Consider the following 20,136-nt stretch of genomic DNA (forward strand, 5'->3'; position numbering starts at 1 on the left):
CTCTCTAGGTGAGAGTATTTAATGTAGGTAATCTGCTTTACTAGCGAGATCAGCCGGTTATTAGTGTGTTCCGTAAATTATTCGGTCCCTGATTAATGAGGATTAATCGAGTATTTATAGCCTTGGGAAGCGTGCAACTCTCTAGGTTTAAGGTAAACCTAGGGCCGATCGGGCTTCTAGACTGAAATGGGCCTTGATGGCCGGTTGTCCCATTTGGCATGGGTGGACACGTGGCGTGTCTTAAGTGGTCCGTGGAGGACGCGTGGCGGAACCTGGTTGGTCCACTTGTCAAACGGCGCTTGGTGGATAAAAATCCCCTAATCAATAGGCATGTTGAATTGTTGAATCATCTTATAGATATAGTCTTTCTTCGTGCTAATCGTGCACCTTTCTATATTCTAAAAAGAAAAAAAAGAAAAGCACCACATATGCCTCTTACCTTTTCTAGTTTTCTCCCATGCTCTTGCTTTATGTGCCAATGTAAAGTATACTTTCATAGTTTCATGTTAATATATGTTCATTTGAATTAATATAATGGGTCCGTACCCCATCGAATCAATCCCTTCAAACACTTCCTTTGCATAATATTATTCAAATAATTTTCACACGAGCTACTTATAGATTGATTTAAACCAAGGAAGTATTCCTTAACAAAGAAAACGCGTACAGCTAATACAGGTGGTATATATCAGATAGTAACTAAGTGTTTGAAGAGTTCAAATCATGGAGTTCGATATGTCATTAAGTCCTAGAGTTATGTGTGTAGCGCCATCCAAAACCGGGGCGATAGCAGAACAAGCAACTGCACTTGTACAAGCTGGTGTGCCTGTCATCAGCTTGTCTACCGGAGAGCCTGATTTCAACACTCCTTCACTCATTGCTCAGGTCTAACTATTTCCTTTCACATCGCGTGCATTAGATTTATACCTGTTACATAACTTATTAAAGTTATATTGTACAGGCTGGTATTAGAGCAATAGAAGAAAATAACACAAGATATACACCAATTGCTGGTACAGTCGAGCTTCGTAAAGCAATCTGTCACAAGCTGAAAGGTATAATACAGTATATGAACATTGTTGTGTTATGTTAACGATTGATAAGTGTGCCTTAAGGTTTAGCTTTATTTTTAATTTCTTGTCGTAGAGGAAAATGGAATCTCTTACAATCTCGACGAAATTCTGGTAAGTTTTGGAGCCAAGCAATCCATCTTTCAAGCAGTGTTTGCGGTTTGTTCTCCAGGAGATGAGGTACAATAGTTAAAGTCCATGCTGCAGTTTTCAGGCTGCTTTCGATGTCTGAGATATTTTTTTTTTTTGTGTATCATGTTATCAAGCTGTTTATTGTATATTCAGGTGATAATTCCTGCTCCTTATTGGGTGAGTTACCCTGAAATAGCGAAGCTAGCTGGTGCAACTCCTCTTATTCTTCAAACAAATATGGTTCAAAACTTTCTGTTAGACCCGAAACAGCTTGAGACAATGCTCAGTGAGAAGTCGAGGTTGTTGATTCTGTGCTCGCCTTCCAACCCAACAGGATCCGTTTATCCTAGGGAGCTCCTACTTGAAATAGCTGAAATTGTAGCAAGGCACCCCCGCCTTCTGGTAATTCACCCTATTTAATTTCTATATATTTGTCATTTTAATGCAATTAATATCTGATGGCTTGAATTTCTCATTGATCATAATGTCAAATATATAATAATTACACCTCCTAACAATAGGATCAAAAGATATGCTAGAATCCTAGAAAGTTAACTAAAATACAATAGATAATATTTGCCAAAAGATATCCTCACAAAAATATATTATACGATATCTCATTAACCCCCCCCCCCAAGTTGGAGCGTAAGGATTGGAAACGCCCAACTTGGAAAGAAGATAATCAAACTGAGATTTGCCGAGAGCCTTGGTGAAGATATCCGCGAGCTGTGAGTTGGTTGGAACATGAGAGGGAGAGATCAAGCCTTCAGTAATTGCATCTCAAACACAGTGACAATCGACTTCAATGTGCTTCGTTCATTCATGAAAAATCGGGTTCTTTGCTATGTGCAGTGCTGACTCACTATCACAAAATAATTTAATTGCCTTCGGATGCTGAACACCTAGACTCAACAGTAGAGCTATTAACCATTTAAGTTCACAAGTAATAGCCGCCATGGACCTATATTCGGCTTCTGCCGATGATGTTGACGTTGTGTGCTGCTTTTTAGTTTTCCATGAAATAGGTGACTTCCCAAGAAACACTAGCCACCCAGACAAAGACCTCCGTGTAGAGGACAGGCGGCCCAATCTGAGTCACATCAACCTTGCAGATTTAAGTTGCAATAAGAGCTCAAAAGAATACCCTGTCCCAGAGTGCCCTTTAAATAGCACACTACTCTCAATGCCGCTTCCCAATGTTCACTACGGGGTTCTTGCATAAACTGAGATAGTATGTGAACTAAATAGGCTAAGTCAGGTTGTGTTACCGCAAGGTATATCAGACGACCAACCAGCCTTCTATACTGCTCTGGATCAGAAAGTGGCGCACCACTTGCTAGGCCGAGCTTGTGATTTTGTTCCATCGGAAACACTTGGCTTTGCACCCAATAAACCTGCTTCAGAGATGATATCCAAAGTATATTTTCTTTGACATAAAAATAAGCCTGCAGAGCTACAAGCAACCTCGATGCCCAAAAAATATTTCAAAGGACCAAGGTCCTTCATCTTGAAACAATCACTAAGATAGGCTTTGAAAATAGTTAGTGCAGCGGAATTATTCCCAGAAATAATGAGATCATCGACATATACTAAGACATTTATTTGAATGTTAGTCTTAGTGTATGTGAATAATGAATAATCAGAGTAGGATTGTAGGAAACCATACTGTTTCAAAGCCTTGACAAGCTTTATGAACCAACATCTGGGAGCTTGCTTCAAACCATATAGAGACTTGCGTAATCTGCAAACCAAGTTGGGATCCTTACTTTCAAACCCGAGAGGTAGCTTCATGTACACCTCCTCATCAAGGTCACCATGTAGAAATGCATTGTGAACATCCATTTGATGGAGTTCCCAATTTTTCGAAGCTTGTATGGCAAGAACAGTTTTGACTGTTGTCATTTTGGCCACCGAAGCAAACGTCTCATCATAATCAATGTCTGCTCTCGGGTATGATTACCAAACACAACCAAGCTAGACTTGAGACGCTCAACATTCCCATTAGACAAAAACTTGGTCTTGTAGACTCATTGGCTCCCAAGACCCCATAAATCACAATGAATTTTGTCAAAAATTCTAGTAGCTTTATTGTCACTAAGAGGAAATTTGTTTCTAGGATGTTGAGCACGAAAACAAACTTCACATCCTTTAACTTTTATTATTGCTAATATGAGGAAGCAACTTAACTACTTTTTCCGAAGGATGCCTCATTCGTCTATGCCAAAGATCCAAATCAGATGACACATCAATCACAGACACACGTTGCACCACATCCGGTTTGCTAAGATACTAGAGTCTGTCGCGCCTAAGTCCCGTTCCAATCAGCTCCTTCATTGGGTCCTGTATGGCACACATATGTGAGTTAAATTGTACAACAACTCTTAATTGGTCACTGAGTTGAGAAACAGAAATTAAATTGCAATTCAATTTTGGGACATAAAGAACGTTAGAGATAGTAATTTTATCGGACAAGTAAACCGAGCCGGCCAAAGTTGCGAGTACACTTGCACCATTGGGCAAGCCAACAAGACATTCAATGGCGTAAGTGTCAAAAAGCCAAGATTTATTTCCGGTTACATGGTGAGTAGCTCCGGTATCGATAATCCAACAAGTATCATCAAAGTTACCATTTAGCCGATTTTCGGGAACTCTTGTATTTTTACCCATAAGACCGGCCAAAGCCTCCCTACATGGGATTGATGGTCGGGTTTTTCTGGTGGCGGCGGTGGTGATGTATCATCGCCGGCCATGGATGTTTATTGAGGAGAAAAAAAAATTAACTTGCTCTTGATACCATGATAAATTAGATAGAAAATAGAATTAAATGGCTTGAATTTCTCATTGATCGTAATGTCAAATATATAATAGTTACACCTCCTAACAATAGAATCAAAAGATATCATCACAAAAATATATTATACGATATCTCATTAGATGTGTGCTGAGTTCTGATTGTTTTGTGGCGGTGGTGTTTAATTCAGGTACTATCTGATGAAATATATGAGCATATTATTTATGCACCAGCAAAGCATACTAGTTTTGCAGCACTACCGGACATGAAGAAAAGGACCTTGACAGTTAATGGATTTTCCAAGGTAGCTTAAATACAAATACAAAAATAATCATAGTTACCGGATTTATTGAATAAAATTCTGCATAATACAAACTTCTAACTAATGAAGTCCAATACTTCATCAGCTTAAGCTGCCCTAAGGAAAATATTGGAGGCTTAACATGTTTACTTCCGGAAATTATGTGAAGATTGTCTTGAATGTAATATCCATACTTCCATTGACACTCAATTTTAATATCTTAGGCCTTCGCCATGACTGGTTGGAGACTTGGATATCTTGCTGGTCCTAAGCACTTTGTCGCTGCTTGTGGAAAGATTCAGAGTCAGGTATATACATAGTCCAGTATTGAAAAAACTGTCTGACAAGATTATAACAGCAGTAAACATGAGCACTGAGGTAGTAATCCTGGTATCTGACAAACTTTCGGCTGCTGTTATAGTCCACTTCATCTGCTAGCAGCATATCGCAGGCAGCAGCAGTTGCTGCTTTAGGAATGGGTAAAGCTGGCGGCAAGGAAGTAGCAAACATGGTCAGTGCTTTCAAGGACAGGCGCGATTTCTTGGTTAATAAATTGAAGGATTTACAAGGTGTTAAGACATCAGATCCTCAGGTAATATCAAACATGATGTAATGTTAATCCTATGATCTCGCTCTTTAAAACAACTCTGACTCTTTTAACTTGTTGCTTTCTTGCAGGGAGCTTTCTACCTCTTCATTGATTTCAGCTCATATTATGGATCAGAAGGAAGGTATGGCACAATAGATGGTTCGGAATCCCTCTGTCGTTATTTACTCAAGAAAGCTCAAGTAATTACTCTTCACTTGCTTCTGTTTGATCATAAACAAGCTATAAATTTAATTTGAGATGGCACTTTATTTCTTAAATTAATGTCACTCTCTGATGTAATTCCTGTTTCAGGTGGCGTTAGTCCCGGGAGATGCATTCGGGGATGATAAGTGCATAAGGATTTCCTATGCAGCATCTCTGTCCACCCTTCAAGAGGCCATGCAGAGGATTGAGAAAGAGCTTGTTCAACTCAAGCCACCAGTTTAATACTAAGCAAATACTCTGTAACTTATGCTCAAATATGCTTATTTGTACTTTTCAGTTTTTGTTCCTTTCATACGAAAAACTATGTTAGGGTGCCTTGAATGATCTACAAGAAATAAAATATCACCAGCACAAATAGCATTTGTTGTACTTGTATATGTTGATTAATTAGAAGGTTTTGATAATCAGTATTCCATCTGTTCGGAATTAGTTGTCACATTGAACATGACATGATTTTACATACACTCTTTACAATAGGTGTGCAAAAAAAAAACTTTTTTCCTTATTACCTACTTCATAATTTATTATTTCATGAATAATAGGTCACATTTAACTCTAATGGTCAAAACATACTAACTTTTATAGTAAACCGTTTATTAAGGTAAATAACTTCATTCATTTCTACAGCGTCTTCTTTCACTAATCACAATGAATGGGCAAGCTTATTTTCCATCACCAATGAATCACCTTGGCACCCCTGAATTCCTATGCATAAACACGGGCCCACCAAAATTTATGAGAGTATATTTTCATACATTGTTGAGTGATTATATGGAAATTGCTCCTATTCAGCATTATACCAAATTTTCTAACAATTTGGTGCAAAGAAAAGTCTTGAAGAATGGTTCACAATATCTGCAGCCTGCAGACCGAAGAAGTTCAGAGGCCTTCAGGGCAGTTATATGCATTCTCCTTCTGAGAAAAAGGTAGTGTGTATAAGAAGATCCGAGATGAAGGGGACACAGATAGAAGGCTAAGGTTTCAGGTTTTGAAGAGTAAGAGAGAAACGCTGAGCTGTGATCGCTTCTGAGTGGTAGGAAGCGTTCTGAAGCATCAGAGGGGCGCATGTAGACTCTAAAATATGTACTCTCTTTTCCATTAGAAATGTTTCTTTCTCTATTTTATGCGTAATAAGGTCCTGGTGTTATATTTAAAAGAATAGATACAGCTAACTGCTCTGATCAAGTTCTGATGATATATATTATATGGAAAAACAAAGATACAATAGTAACGGCAATAGTCATATTAAAATGTGAAATTCTAACTTATGCGAAGCTTCTTTCCAGAAGACTGTACATCATCAAAAGGCGGACTATCGCCATTGTCACCCTTTTCCCCCTTCTCACCCTTTCTCCGAGCAATGATTTTGTTAATCTTGTGAAGATCATTGTTGAGCTTTTGCTCCTTGTTCTTCCGTGTTTTTCGTCCGTCTTGCATCTTGACACCAAATTGGAAAGCAGCCTTTGGCATTGCTTCCTTTTGTTCATTGTACTGGGCCCACTCTTCCTCCGTCTCAAAATCCCACCGATGAAGACGGCCTTTGGCCTATTGAGCATTTTTAAAAAAATAAAATAAAACAAGCACATTGTTAGTACTAATACACAATACTGAAGGAGCATGGCAGCAAAAATAACTATACAGATAAACAGTCATGCAGGCACAAAAGAACAGAGAGAAAATGGGAGAAATCACTTACACGTCCGCCCATATCCATTTTTGACAAGTCACCTTCATCATCACTGTCCACAACCTCATGGTTATATGATTGATAGCCAGGGTAGCATTCAGAATAACTTTCAGATATGAAGTTGGGATCCTTTTCCCGAGAATCCTTTTCCCTCAGTTGTTGAAGCCTTTGATCATCCCGCTTAAACACAGACCCTAATCCTCGATCCTTCTCCTCTTGACTCATGAGACGAGGATCTTGAAGGATGTTCGCATTTGCTTGCATATCATAGGCCTGCATCTGTTGGAGATATTGATCAGGATAGGCTAACTGATCAGCGTATTGGTAGTCCTGCCACTCCCCTTGATAGGCACCACCATCTAGAGCTTGAGCATGTACAGCAACATAGCCATTCTGAAAAGAACCATACAAGAACATAACAAGGATAAGAATTTGGCACATCTATTCACATGCTATCAGAAATCCTAACAGCGTTAATTAAATACATCTCAAGACCAAACAAATGATCATCCCCAACAAACTTACAGCTTGATTCCAATCTTGAGAAGGATCGACTGCAGGTGGCACTGGTCCATAAACAGGTTCATTGAAATAGGAAGCCCTTTCCTTGTTCCCAGGAGACTCTTCCATGTCTTCTGAAATGGGGCTTTGACTCATATCTTTGCTGGGCACTTCATAATCAACACCATCACCAATAAAGATATCATCGTCTTCAGCTCGAGCAACAGCTGGGCCTTGATTGTCTCTAGTATCAAGAGTGTCCTTTTTTAGAGGTGGGGGAGGGGGTGGCGGGGGGAGATTTTCTTCATATTGATTCTTTGATGACAGGTTATCAGGCTTTAGTGGTTTATCAAAATCATCATACTCATTGATAACAGTAGCGAGTTTTCCTAGCCAATGACAGAACAGAGGGGAAAAAACAAATTATTTTCTGGTAGAATTGCAAAGACATCACAAAATAAATAAAGCTGCAAGAACCAGAAACATATGCACCAATGATGCGAATCATAGATGAATGCAAAGCTGTCTATCTCAACATAGCACACAGAAAGACCCCCCCCCCCCCCCGAAAAAAAAAAAAAAAAAAAAACAGCTTTTCCGGGTTCAAAACTTAGGAATGTTGATCACATAGAGGTAAGGTTAAAAATTTTAACTTCATACATCCTCTTAAGAGGGGTATATTGTGTTGGAATATGAGAACTGAGGCAACCTCAGGGTAGTACTAGGTGTGCAAGTTGCATTATAAACAAGCAAATGACCATGTCTCAAAAGGAACTTAACTGGATGATTGCCAATGTTTGGTTTGTATGATACACACCATAGACATTCAACCTAGATCAATGCACACAATTTAAATTCCTTCCCAACTCTGGAATGTGAAATAGATTTTTAGATTAACGACTAGCAAAAAAAAATATATTGAATATTGAGGAATTGTATGCTTTTTATCCCATCACTAGTCTTTCTTGACCTTGCTACCCTTCCCCTCACCTTTAAATTCTTCCACTCTACTCACAATAACTATACACTGATACCTCCAACCTATATTAACAAAAATTTGCTCACTCGGCAATACACAAAGGCCGCATTATACCCCACAGTTCAGGAAATTGTATGTTTGAAGGGCTCTTACATCTTGACACACACACACACACAGACAGACACAGACACAGACACACACACACACACACACACACACACACCCTCTTCTCTCTTTGAAAGAGTTGTACCACACAGAAAATTGCAGGAAGCACACCACAGCAACCCGGAGTAGATACTGCCATGAGCGGGTCTAGCCACCTAGGTAGGTAGTCCAGTGCTTAAAATGTTAATCAGTCAAGACTAACATATTGCTGTTTGTGTCTTGTTAAACATTTTTATAACATAAGTAGTTAAACCATTGACACACATTGTACAGCAAAGACATTCTTCTAGTACATTGAGGGTTTGAGGCAAAGCTGCTCAACTTGATACCAAACAAGAGTAGGGCAAAGGATATGCATAGCCAGCAAGACTTCAAATGTGAGTTTGCAGCTTAGTCGGGTTAAGACAGTCTCGGGGAGATATGCAAGAGACTTTAACATATTCCACTCGTCACAAAACTAACTTCATTTTTCAAGAGGTAATAGTCACCTGTGGGGGGGAAAAAAAAATCCTACTGATAAAAACAAATGCATCATTATACCTTTGACTTCTTTCTCCTTCTTCTTTTTCTTGAGAACCTTTCCAGATGATCCTAAACGGAGATAAGACATAATTTTTGCAATACGGTCCAGCACAGAACCATCAACATTTACAGTGACCATTTCCTGCACAAGAAATTAACACATTCAGATGAAAATTTAAACTTAAATATGAGCTATACAAAGAAAGATTGCCAACCTCCGGGACTGGGCAGTCAGCTTTACTTCTATGCAACGTAGTTGGGATATCATGAGAATAAACATTTTCCTGCAATGCAATAAGTAGTAGTTTTGAGTACATCCAATTTACAAACTATCAGTCAACACAACACTAACCTACTTAAAAGAAATATTCACATACGAATCTGGATCCCTCAAAGTAAGTAAATTAAATCAAGCTTTCAAAGAACTCATTCAAGAATTACTCAATCTATTACTCAACACAAAGTGCTTTGTAATCAGCCCATAAGGATAAAGACAGGCAATATAGAGATTTTAGTCCTTTGTGGACTACTCGGGTAAAATGCAGACATTTTGGAAAAAAAAAACAGAAAACCAAAGCGTTACACTACAATCTGTAATAAAGATATACATTATAAGTATAAGAGAAGACAGATGCTTGCTTATTGAACGTTAAAATACTTATATAATAGCTATACAAGACATAAATGACTATATGATTTACAATGAGATCATAAAAAAATAAGGATTGGAGAGAATATTCAGATATTCAAAACATATATCTTTGGAGGATCATTTTCCAGGTATGAAGTAAATAAATCAGCCTAGTAAATCTATTAGGATAGAGAATCAGAACTCAGAAGATAACAGCAAAATAAAATAATTGAAAGTTCTTAATAAACTGAAATGGCAACACAAGACTTGTTTCAATTTCCATGTATCGAAGATTAATGACTGTTAAATATAGCACTCCTATAGTCCTATTACTGCCATACAAGCTTATATAACGTCACCTTGGTATCTAATAAAATTACAAATAACCCTTATCCAGTAACTTACCATGTCAAAAATAAATGACATTCGTCCAGGAAGAAACATCTCATTAGTTTTAACGACACTCTGAGGCTTGATCATCCATTGATACACAGACTGAAAGGGGTTTAAGATAATTAGCAATAATAAAGGGAAGTCACAAGCAAGCATGAAGCCATTTGTCACACTACAATCTGATAACAACATCTAGAGAGAAGAAATATCAAATAACCTTTGCGGTTGCTGTTCGGAATGATACAGGCTGGTCATCTTTAACTGGTCTGGAAAAGACAAAACATTCTTTCAGGGCAATACGGCAGCAATAAGATAAAACTAAGGGCATTCACCAAAAATTTAAAAGATAAAGCTATGATCAACATCAATCTTGGCAGTTTCCATACCGACCATTGTTATTCTAAGAACAGTCCAATAGTGAGACCATATTGAACTCTCCATACTCCCTCCATCCCACAAAAAACTTCTCATTTCTCTCTTATTGGCTTATTGCTTGTCCCACAAAAAACTTTATTTCTTCCTTAACTACATTCTTAAAGGATCAAGTCCAGTGTTGAGAGACAAATACAGAAATAGAACCCCGCCATTTGTATCATTTTAAGATTATTATGCTACGGAAAGGGAAAAAACGAAGTTATAGCTTGCGAGTTGAGATCATCTTGTCTCGATAATGGGCAACAATCTCATTGGAAAGTGTGAAAAGTCCACCTTGAGACCACTGTTAGAGGTGTCCCATAAAAAGTGTCATGCAGGTCCAAGATAAACAATTCACACATAAGAAGACCAAGCAAAAGCAATCACCTGGATTTTCCATCAGTTTCTTCTTCAGCTTCTGGCTTTTTGTCCATCTCACTTCTTACTTTGTGAAGTAAAGCATAATCCAAACCCTTGACCAAGTGAGTATGCTCAACATCACCTGGAACAAACATAATGCGTCAAAATGTGCAACAATTCAGATCTTAGAAGAGTGGTTTCTGTGGAATTTACCCAAATTCGGTAAGATTATGGAGAAAAAATAAACTCTAAAAACCCAGCGAGATTATAAACATAATTAGTAAGGGCATGCATGACATAAAAATTAGAAACCAAGAATTACTAAATTAATTATAGTTTAAAGACATATAATAAACAACCATCAATTAGCAACATAGGTCATTGGATGTCACATTATAGCAACCAATAGGCATCAGGGATTACAAAAACATAGTCTTGTCCAAATATGTGTATAAGAGGTTGAATATAGTACAATATACAAACCTCCAAGGTACTTGCTCCGCTCGATTGCCAACTTGTGTGAATCAGCTGCCCTGCAATTCAAAAAAAAAAACAGTTGTTAACATACTAATCCAAAACATGTTTTTAAGAGAAACAAATAAAACAAGATACAAGAGCCTCACTTGAGATCAACATTTCCAGGAGGAGCAACAGCATGAAATCCCAGATCGGCTGGCTCATAATCAGGATTTTGGTCTTCTCTCCGCTCCTTTGCACGATCACGATATCTTGGCAGTTCTGGTTCTTCTGGCTTCTCCTCCCTAAAAGGTTATATACATAGCAAAAGTCACCAAAACCTCACACACATAAGCAATCATTTCAAAAACCCATAAATCATGTGCGTTCCAAATTTTATTTGTTATAAAAAGCATAATCAAGACAACAAACAAGACTTTAAACAATTTTACAACAAGTTACAAAGAGCACCAAACCCTTCGAAACAACAAACAGCACAATTCAAAAAAGGGTTTTGTCATCATCAACATAAAAGAAGAAAATGCTAAGTTAGTAACGAGCCTTGAATAGTTGAATATGTCGCTTCTAGAGAGAAATTTTAACAGATTGACTTGCTTCATCAAGAAGTCCAGGTGACTACTACAAGGATTATTTGTGTACACTACGACACCATATTACCAAATTTAGGTAAGAATAACTTCTAAATAGATAAACCATGATAATCCCAACAAAATGTTAGGTTAAACGATTTACACAATCGAATTATGAGCATGTCGTATTGTCTTTAAAAGTAAACACTTATAAATAAGCCTAACAATCAGCTCACATCCTAACTAAATTTAATAGCAAAAGAGCTTCCATCAAGTTGATTCCACTTAGTGCTCAACTCGAACTACTAATCTTCCGTATTGAACAAAGATATAACCGACTTTTCCAAACTCAATGTCATGACTTATACCACCCCCAACAACATCCTCCATATTCTGCCTATTTTAGTATTTTCTACATAAATTGATCCCAAAGTTTCCCAATATTCTGTGCTAAATACAACAATTAACCCAGAAGATTAGTAATCGCAACAAATTAAATTCGACCACATTACAACTTTTAAAAATAGCTAATCAAAACATAAATAGGTCCAATCATAGTTTATACGGCAATCGGTAAGACTATAGCCAATACAAGAACATAAATTCGTGAAACTATATATAAAAACAACACAATTGAGCTAATTTATGCATCATAATTAACAAAATAGAGAAAAATTAGTAACAGAAATAGTAAGAGAAGAAGCTTACTTTCGACGGAGGGCCTTTTCTTTGTGATAATTTTTGTTAGCAGGCATTGTTTATTTGGTTAATTGATTTGGGGATTTTCCCAAGTTTTGAAATTTCAGCTTGATTTTGGTTTGAATTGAAGAAATTGGCAGTTAATTGATGGAAGAAGAGGAGGGAGAAAATGGGGTTCTGTGAAAGTTTAGGGCTTTTGGTTTGTTCATGCAGAGGAGAAATTCTATGAAGGAAGGAGGAGCAATGTGCCGATGTGTTTTCTGTAATCTGGAAATCGACCCGATTAAAGGCCCGTTTTTCTCGTCTTAATCTAATTTACGGATAACCGAATCACCCCTAAATATGGTTAGGAACCGTTTTTGCATCGTACCCTCTACTTCAATGTTGCTTTGGGTTGCGATTATTACAAAACGGACGGGAATATTTTAGGATGAGCCTAACTCGGCCAATTAATTTCGAGCATGTCTTTTATGTTTAAATAGTTATTTGTGTATCTTGGTTTTATACTTGAAAACCGAATTAAGCTCACCTTGATTTTAGCGGGTTTAGACATAAAATTTTAGGCACAATATGAGATCTTGCTCTTTCAAAAAACATGAAATCTTGCTAATAAGCCGTTTGTATTTTACAAAGCCTTTGATCACCTCTAGGCATTCTTTTTAATTTATTATGCATGGTCACCCTACGTTTCTTTCAATTTGTCCTAACTCATGATTTGGAAGTCAAGCCAACAAACTCTTTGGTGCAAATTGTTCAACCCAAATAGTATTGTCTCAATTCTTTGTAACTCTTTGCTTCTAATCTAGAAGGGAAATCGAAAACCATTATGAAATTCAAAGTTATGAAATTCAAAGTTATGGTAAAAATACCAAACATCTATAAACACTCCATTTAATCATAATTTAGTACAAAACCTTTTACTTTTTTTCTAAGTGTTTTTGGTCAATATTGTTAATCACATCTCCAATTACTTGAAATAATTCGTAAATAAATAGCATACTCGTAGTCTTACACAAGTTTTTTACACGTTTTGCCCAATTTTTATATCTCGTGCATTTACACCGATACCCTTCCCTCCTCTACTTTAGGAAACGAAAAGGACTTAAAATGTGAAATGTCAAATAAGTGAACAAGTCATATGATGTTGCTCATATTGCCCCTCCTATGAAGATGACTAGTAGATGAATTTGAAGATGATACAATACAGAACAGAATAGAATAATGGGGACGATGAAGAAATTAGCAAGAAAATTCAACAAATCTCTTCGAGATTCAAACGACGATAATCTCTCTCTCCCCACTGTCGACGAAGATCGCCCAATCGATACTCAAGGTCATTCAATTTTAGGGTTTGCTTTCCATTTTATTCAATTTTTAAAACTTTATTGCTTAAATATTTCATCTTATCTTTACTATTTCAGAGCAAGAAGAATTGGTTCGATCCCTTGAAAAATTACACTCCCAACAAAGCAGATTATGGAGGGTAAAGATTCAAACTTTTTATTTTTTGGTGAATTTTTCCTACATTTAATCATTGATTAATTGTTTATTGAATTTGGGTTTTTTTTTGTAGAGTGTATTTGCTGTATTGATGTCATGTTACATAGTATTTCTTCTGTTCTCCATATACAATCAGGTTGCTCATCCTTGGGACTTGGTAATTTCTAATATCCTTTCTCTTCTCTTCAGTTATTAGTTGTAGCAGCATGAATGTTTGATTACTTATTAATTTTACATCATTTTTTGTTGCTAACTTGAAATGTTGGTACCCCGAAAAAGAAGGTATTGTAATAGAATCAAACCTGCTTAAATGTGTGTGTAGTCTGATGGGAGAATACATGTTATGTTGGTTTTTCTATTGATCGTGTATCGAATTGGGTATGAGATTATGGAGTAAAATATACCCTAGACAAAAGATGTTGTAGTTTTAATCTGTAGTTAAGGGAAACAAGGAGTACATAGTACATTGATTGTTTACTGATGATGGTTTGAGTGATGTGTGTTGATATAGGAAGGAAATGATTTATGGTAACTAGTACTTGTATTATCTTGGAAATATTGAACATATTGTTGTTTGCTTCTATCGTGTATCCATTTCCAGAACTGATACTTACTACATTGTCTTGAACAGCGCTACCATGCTTACTTCATGGAGGACATTGATTCACGGCTTATCATACTTTGTGGTATTGTTTCTTGATCTTTCCTATTTCATCTTCCTTGAACATCCGATTAACAGTTCAGATATCATGATTCATGGTGCCAAAGTAGTCCTCACAGATTGTGAGATTACTTTTGTAATATTATCATGCCTACCTTAAGACTTATTGCGGTTCTAATTTTGTACTTTAAATTATGCACTAGATTTTGGGGGAGAGAGTGCGCGCGCGCGTGTGTTTTCTTGAATCTCTTTTTGTGGCACTTTTCTTTTGTAATTATATGGTGAGTACACAGGGACAAGTGCTTAGAAACCTAATATGCTCTATCCCGTGTAGCTAAAGCATATAGAAGATTATATTGTCTCTTCAGTCATTAATTTGACCAACTTTGTCCTAAAGGATAGATATTTGTTTTCATTTTTTAATCTTCCATTCATTTTGTCTTTTAATGCTCAGTGCCAGCAGGAACTGTTGTGAAATTAAATCTCTTTTCACCTCCAACTACTGAAAATAGTATAGAAATTCAGAAATTGCGCGGAAGTATAAGACTTACCACATGATTTGTTGGCAATAAGCCTATTTCCCTCTGACTGAAATTCCTAGAGGAAAAAGGCTTTGCATTCTATTCTTCCCAATATTAGTTTTTAATAAATTACTGTAATAACTTCTGGTGCAAATTGTATTTTTCTGCTCCACTAATTTACTGTTAACAGATTGGCTAGCAGTTATCGCGTGTACTACAGCCATTCTAGGGCTTATGAAGAGTTCAGAACACCACAGACAGTGGATTTGGTACGCTGTCTTTGGTGGGATACTACTTGCTGTCTTCTGGCTCTATTATATGCTTAAGTAAGCACCATTACGTCAACTCCTTAACTCATTATCCATGTTAAAGTAACCTATTGTCACTGCAGCCCTATTTTGTGGCACAACACTCTAATAATGTATTGGGACCAAATTATTCCCTGCTACTTTCATCTGATAGTTCTTTATGTACTGTAGATTGCCAAAATTTCGGTGGGATGTCATTTGGCTTCCATTTGGTCCTTTAAGGTACATTTTCGAAGAATAGAAGTGGAACCTTTAGTCTTCTACATTTCACATTAAAATCTGGCATTTGCTAAATAGCGTTACTATTGTTGTCCTTGCAGTGGAGCTGGGATTTGCCTTTATGTGGATCATCTTCTTCATGAATCGTCTGAAGAAGTTCGAAAGCTTAGAAGCTACATGTATGCTTACAAAGAAAACTAAAGTTCTCTTTCATTATGACTTTCTCCTTGAGTTGTGTTGAACTGATCGGGGCTCTTAACCAGAAAGATTTAAATTTTGAAGCCTACTTCTCGAGAAGGCTAGGATTTTTGTGAGGGCAGGGTGTGTGTAGCTTTGCTTATTAATTTTTTTAATTGCTCATCTGCATATATTTTTGTTGTTTGTTCACTTTGCTATGAGTCAAGTGTAACATACAGATCGAAGAGTTGCAAGCTGATTTTTTTTGCCAGCTTCTCCTCTCTTTCTTTACACTACCACATTATGCATGGATAGTTAATTTCAACAGCATTTTTGCTATCTGCTGCCTGGCTCTATTCTTTTCTGGTACGACTGGCTTGTTTTTTTTATTCAATTGTTCTTGTCTGTTAATTCTTACCTCAAATGCCTTATCTTTTTTATCAGACTGGTTATTTCATCCTGTTTTGCTGGATTCTGAGTAGATCTACCTTTATTCTTGGTATAGAAAACTCGTGAATTTGATATCATCCGATACAGGCTTATAATTATCCCATGTTCTTGTGCCTGCTTGCAAGTTATCCGGGCTTCTCTCCTATCAGATTGGCTCGAGCTTGAATTTACCTATCAATTAAATGAACCGAGCAGAGCTTTACTAAACAGAAGTAAGAAAGATGTAGGCACAATTCTAAAAGCACGTGGGCAACTAAATTTAATTTTTACCTACTGTCGGTTGTTTAGGTAGTTTAACTTCTGATTTGAGCAATGTATACATATCTAACAAGATTAGCATTTACTTTTTCATAACCTACTCTTACCAGTTCAAGTTGAGTTCAAGATCAAGTTGAGCCTTAAACTTCAAATTTTGACAATAAGATTTACATGCTTAGTACAAACGCAAATATAAATAGAATCAAACCGCGCTGCTATGCCTTTCTGCACTTTCCCTTACTGGACAAACATACTGCACCATGTTCATATTTGAACTACATCAACGTAACTTCGACTTTACATATCACTAGAGGCTCATGCAGTCATTTATCCACTAACCTTAACAAATTGTAGGATAAAGGTGAGAAAACTTGTGCCCTTCCAAAACGTTTGAATTCATCTTCTTAATTAGATAGTTAATCAGTAGGTTTCAATTACAAATATTATACTTAATCTCGGGGTTACAATAAAGTATGTAGGATTGAGAATTATTCACCATAGTCAATATAAAGTAGAGCCACAAACAATCCCTATATCGGGGTTGAAGTTGAACTACGAATTACTGCAGAAGAGTAGAATTCTTGCAACATTATCACACCCCTCTTCTTGACTTCTACATAGTACATACTCTATGGCATATGAAAAATGAGATGCCAAAATGGCAAGAACACAGCAGCCAAATCCATCAAAGTAGCGACAGTAAGAAGACTCAGACCAAGTCTTCCTCTACAATGCACAACGGCCGCAACAGGCACCAATTCACAACCAATTTCTTCCTCTTACTAAGAGTCGTGCCTCGAGAATCTAGAAAAGCAATTGTACCCGTTTATCACTGCTAAGCAAGTACAAAGATAATCAAGTGGCAGAGCACCTACAAATGAATAGTACTCTGAGCAATAAACATCGCCTAAATCAGTCAAGATAGAACATAAATAAACATAGAGCAAAATTGCAAGGTCACATGTTTCAAATTCGAAAGATAGGTGTTGTTACTAACAAAACAAAATCAAAATTCATATGTAAAGAACATCTCAGTGCAATAAACATCACCAAAGACCTTCTAATATTAAAAATAGCCTTAAACAAAGCAAAACTATCTAGTGCTCTCATGAAAAACCTTTGCTTAATCTTCGTCTTCAATAACCTTAGTACCAAGACCCTTCAAACCCTCAGCAGGAACCTCAGCAACAGTGACCAAAGAATACAACTCTTCCTTGGCATCCTCATCATCATTTCTCTTGCGAGCAATGCGAACACGGATTCTCCTGGGAACACTTCTGATACCCCTGCTCCAGATTTGTTTGTTAAGCTTGACGTCTACTCTCACGTCCTTGGTTCCCATTGCTTTAGCTGCAAAAGTCCTGATTTCCTTGATGGCATTTGGTGCCTTCTTCTTGAAGGTGCTGTCAGAATAAAAGCCACAACAAAAATTAACAACCTAAACTCTTTGAAAACAATTGCTTGATTTGATATTAAAAGTATAAAATCACAATACATCAATAAATTTTTTGATGGATATACAACGCCACTCAGGGATAAGCTAACTGGTTTGTTATTCAACTCTGATAACTGAATTTAATTTCAATTATGATTGAAGAATGATAGGGTAACAGTCGAGATGAACTTTTAGTGTCAAAAGCTCAATTCTGATTCATACTTACATATCAATATAAAGACATACAACACAAACCAACTAAGCAAAATCACAATCAGCTTCAACCACAAGCTATGAAGCGAACAAGGTTCAACATACAGATGCCAGAAAAACAAGTATATACAGTACTTATAGAGTAGTTAGTTAAATGCATGTTCCAATAGCTCAACAATCATATATCATCGAAGGATTGAACATAATCAAATTGTAAGTTAAAAACCACACATTATCAGTTCAAGAAACTTTTAAAATCAAAAACCACATTCCAAAACTTCCAAAGTTTTGTAATTCAAATTGAAGCTCTTGAGCTGTGCTTGGAGGTTTAAAAGAGCTCAAGAATATGTTCATCAATCATTCACATGAAATTGTTCATTCAGAACCCTAAAAAAGTATCCAACATTAACACCTTGATAAAATCAATGAAAATTACAACCATAATCTCATAATAAACAGTAACAATACAATAATTTTAAGTCTGCATTACATCAAACAAAAAAGTCCAATCAAACAACCAGCATAATCTATCCAGATCCACCAAATCACTCACAAATCTCAATCATGTCCATAATGTCTATAATCCTAAACATAAAACCCAGACACATTAAACCAAAACCCACATAATTTCCAGCTCAAAAATAACAATTTCTGCACAAAAATCAAGCATTTCAACTAATTATAACAAAATAAACATATAATTACCTAAAGTACCATCATTTCATAAACAAAAAAACCCCAAATCAAAAACCCTAATTCAAAAATCTGAGATTAAGAAAAAGAAAGTACCATCCATGGAGACGTTTGTGAAGGTTAATGGTGTACTCCCTTGTCACAACCTCTTCCTTTCTACCCTTAGTTTTCTCAACCATTTTCGCAGTCTCCTTTTTCTTCCTCGAAAAAACCTTACCTTCCTGCAATCATCAAACAAATTTCAGTTCGTTAATAACTTGAGATTCGCCATTTAAACTACAATGAAGGACAAAGTCGAAGAGAGAGAAAGAGGAGAAAGAAAGGGAAACCTTGGTAATACGACGGCAAATGGAGAGAAGCAGAGAGTAAGGAAGGAAGAAAAGGGTTAAAGTATAAAGAACTGAAAAACCCTAGTTCCTTTTTATGGGCTTCTTAGGCCGGCTTTTATTGGGCCTGATATACATTAGAAGTTTAGAACTATCTAATCGGGTGTTCAATTCGGGTTATTCGAAGCTGTGTCAAGTCAATTTGTCGGACAATTTTGTACTAATGAAGTTTTGGTGTAGTGATTAATGATGAGAGTATGTGTACGATATGTCATAGATTTAGAGCCCTCAACCTTCATTTGTAGTTTGTATAGCTCATTTGTTCATGACTCATTTGGACCAAAAAAAAAAAAAAAAAAAAAAAGTGTTACATACTTATAATTAAGGACTTTTTTTTTATCACCTACATGGTAAGGTTTTTTAATATAATTTTATTCAGGTGTGTTTGGAGCGGTCAATTATGGGCCCGACTTGACTGGAAACCAACACAAAATTACTGAGAAAAATCCAAACCCAACCCAACCCAACTCAAACGACCAAAACTCAACCACGATTTGACCCATTTATCATACTTTGTAATGATATTTCCTTCGTTTCTTAAATGCATCACTTTTTAAATAAGTTTTAATTTAGATGCATCACTTTCCTTTTTAACAAATTAATTATCTCTAACTCTCTCAACTCCAAAAATTACCTAGGACTCCATGAAAACCAAAATAATACAACTAAAAAAACGGAGGAAGTATTAAGTTTTTATACTACTAGTCATTGGAGCACGCGCTACGCGCGTGCCCCACTGACAGTAAGATATGTAAATTTCGTGGTAGTGTTTGGTTCTATAATATTCGCGGTTGCGTTCAGGTTTTATAA

The 20,136-nt window shown here is 36.6% G+C and overlaps 4 protein-coding genes across 4 annotated transcripts; 2 read left to right on the forward strand and 2 right to left on the reverse strand.

Moving 5' to 3' along the window:
* Positions 1-350: 350 nt before the first annotated feature.
* LOC110736023 (bifunctional aspartate aminotransferase and glutamate/aspartate-prephenate aminotransferase-like) lies at positions 351-5,578 on the forward strand. Its single transcript, XM_021916182.1, has 9 exons — positions 351-885; positions 962-1,055; positions 1,147-1,250; positions 1,356-1,604; positions 4,184-4,297; positions 4,519-4,602; positions 4,716-4,886; positions 4,973-5,083; positions 5,196-5,578. Exons 1-9 carry the CDS (start codon positions 724-726, stop codon positions 5,328-5,330), a joined length of 1,224 nt encoding a protein of 407 aa, XP_021771874.1. The 5' UTR covers positions 351-723; the 3' UTR covers positions 5,331-5,578.
* A 699-nt stretch (positions 5,579-6,277) lies between these two features.
* Positions 6,278-12,818, reverse strand: LOC110736582 (suppressor of mec-8 and unc-52 protein homolog 2-like). Its single transcript, XM_021916837.1, has 11 exons — positions 12,515-12,818; positions 11,384-11,521; positions 11,244-11,293; positions 10,788-10,902; positions 10,204-10,252; positions 9,999-10,088; positions 9,178-9,246; positions 8,981-9,104; positions 7,321-7,685; positions 6,805-7,188; positions 6,278-6,653 (listed from the first exon to the last, which is right to left on the reverse strand). The coding sequence occupies exons 1-11, from the start codon at positions 12,559-12,561 to the stop codon at positions 6,369-6,371; spliced, it is 1,716 nt and encodes a 571-aa protein (XP_021772529.1). The 5' UTR covers positions 12,562-12,818; the 3' UTR covers positions 6,278-6,368.
* Positions 12,819-13,601: 783 nt separating this feature from the next.
* On the forward strand, positions 13,602-16,308 carry LOC110736583. The gene is made up of 7 exons (XM_021916838.1): positions 13,602-13,838; positions 13,927-13,988; positions 14,079-14,162; positions 14,637-14,691; positions 15,378-15,513; positions 15,667-15,717; positions 15,816-16,308. The coding sequence occupies exons 1-7, from the start codon at positions 13,727-13,729 to the stop codon at positions 15,913-15,915; spliced, it is 600 nt and encodes a 199-aa protein (XP_021772530.1). The 5' UTR covers positions 13,602-13,726; the 3' UTR covers positions 15,916-16,308.
* Positions 16,309-17,502: 1,194 nt separating this feature from the next.
* On the reverse strand, positions 17,503-19,376 carry LOC110736584 (60S ribosomal protein L31). Its single transcript, XM_021916840.1, has 3 exons — positions 19,270-19,376; positions 19,037-19,161; positions 17,503-18,002 (listed from the first exon to the last, which is right to left on the reverse strand). Exons 2-3 carry the CDS (start codon positions 19,117-19,119, stop codon positions 17,723-17,725), a joined length of 363 nt encoding a protein of 120 aa, XP_021772532.1. The 5' UTR covers positions 19,120-19,161; positions 19,270-19,376; the 3' UTR covers positions 17,503-17,722.
* Positions 19,377-20,136: the final 760 nt, after the last annotated feature.

Source organism: Chenopodium quinoa, unplaced genomic scaffold, assembly GCF_001683475.1.
Source record: "Chenopodium quinoa cultivar QQ74 unplaced genomic scaffold, ASM168347v1, whole genome shotgun sequence".
Taxonomy (NCBI): Eukaryota; Viridiplantae; Streptophyta; class Magnoliopsida; order Caryophyllales; family Amaranthaceae; genus Chenopodium; species Chenopodium quinoa.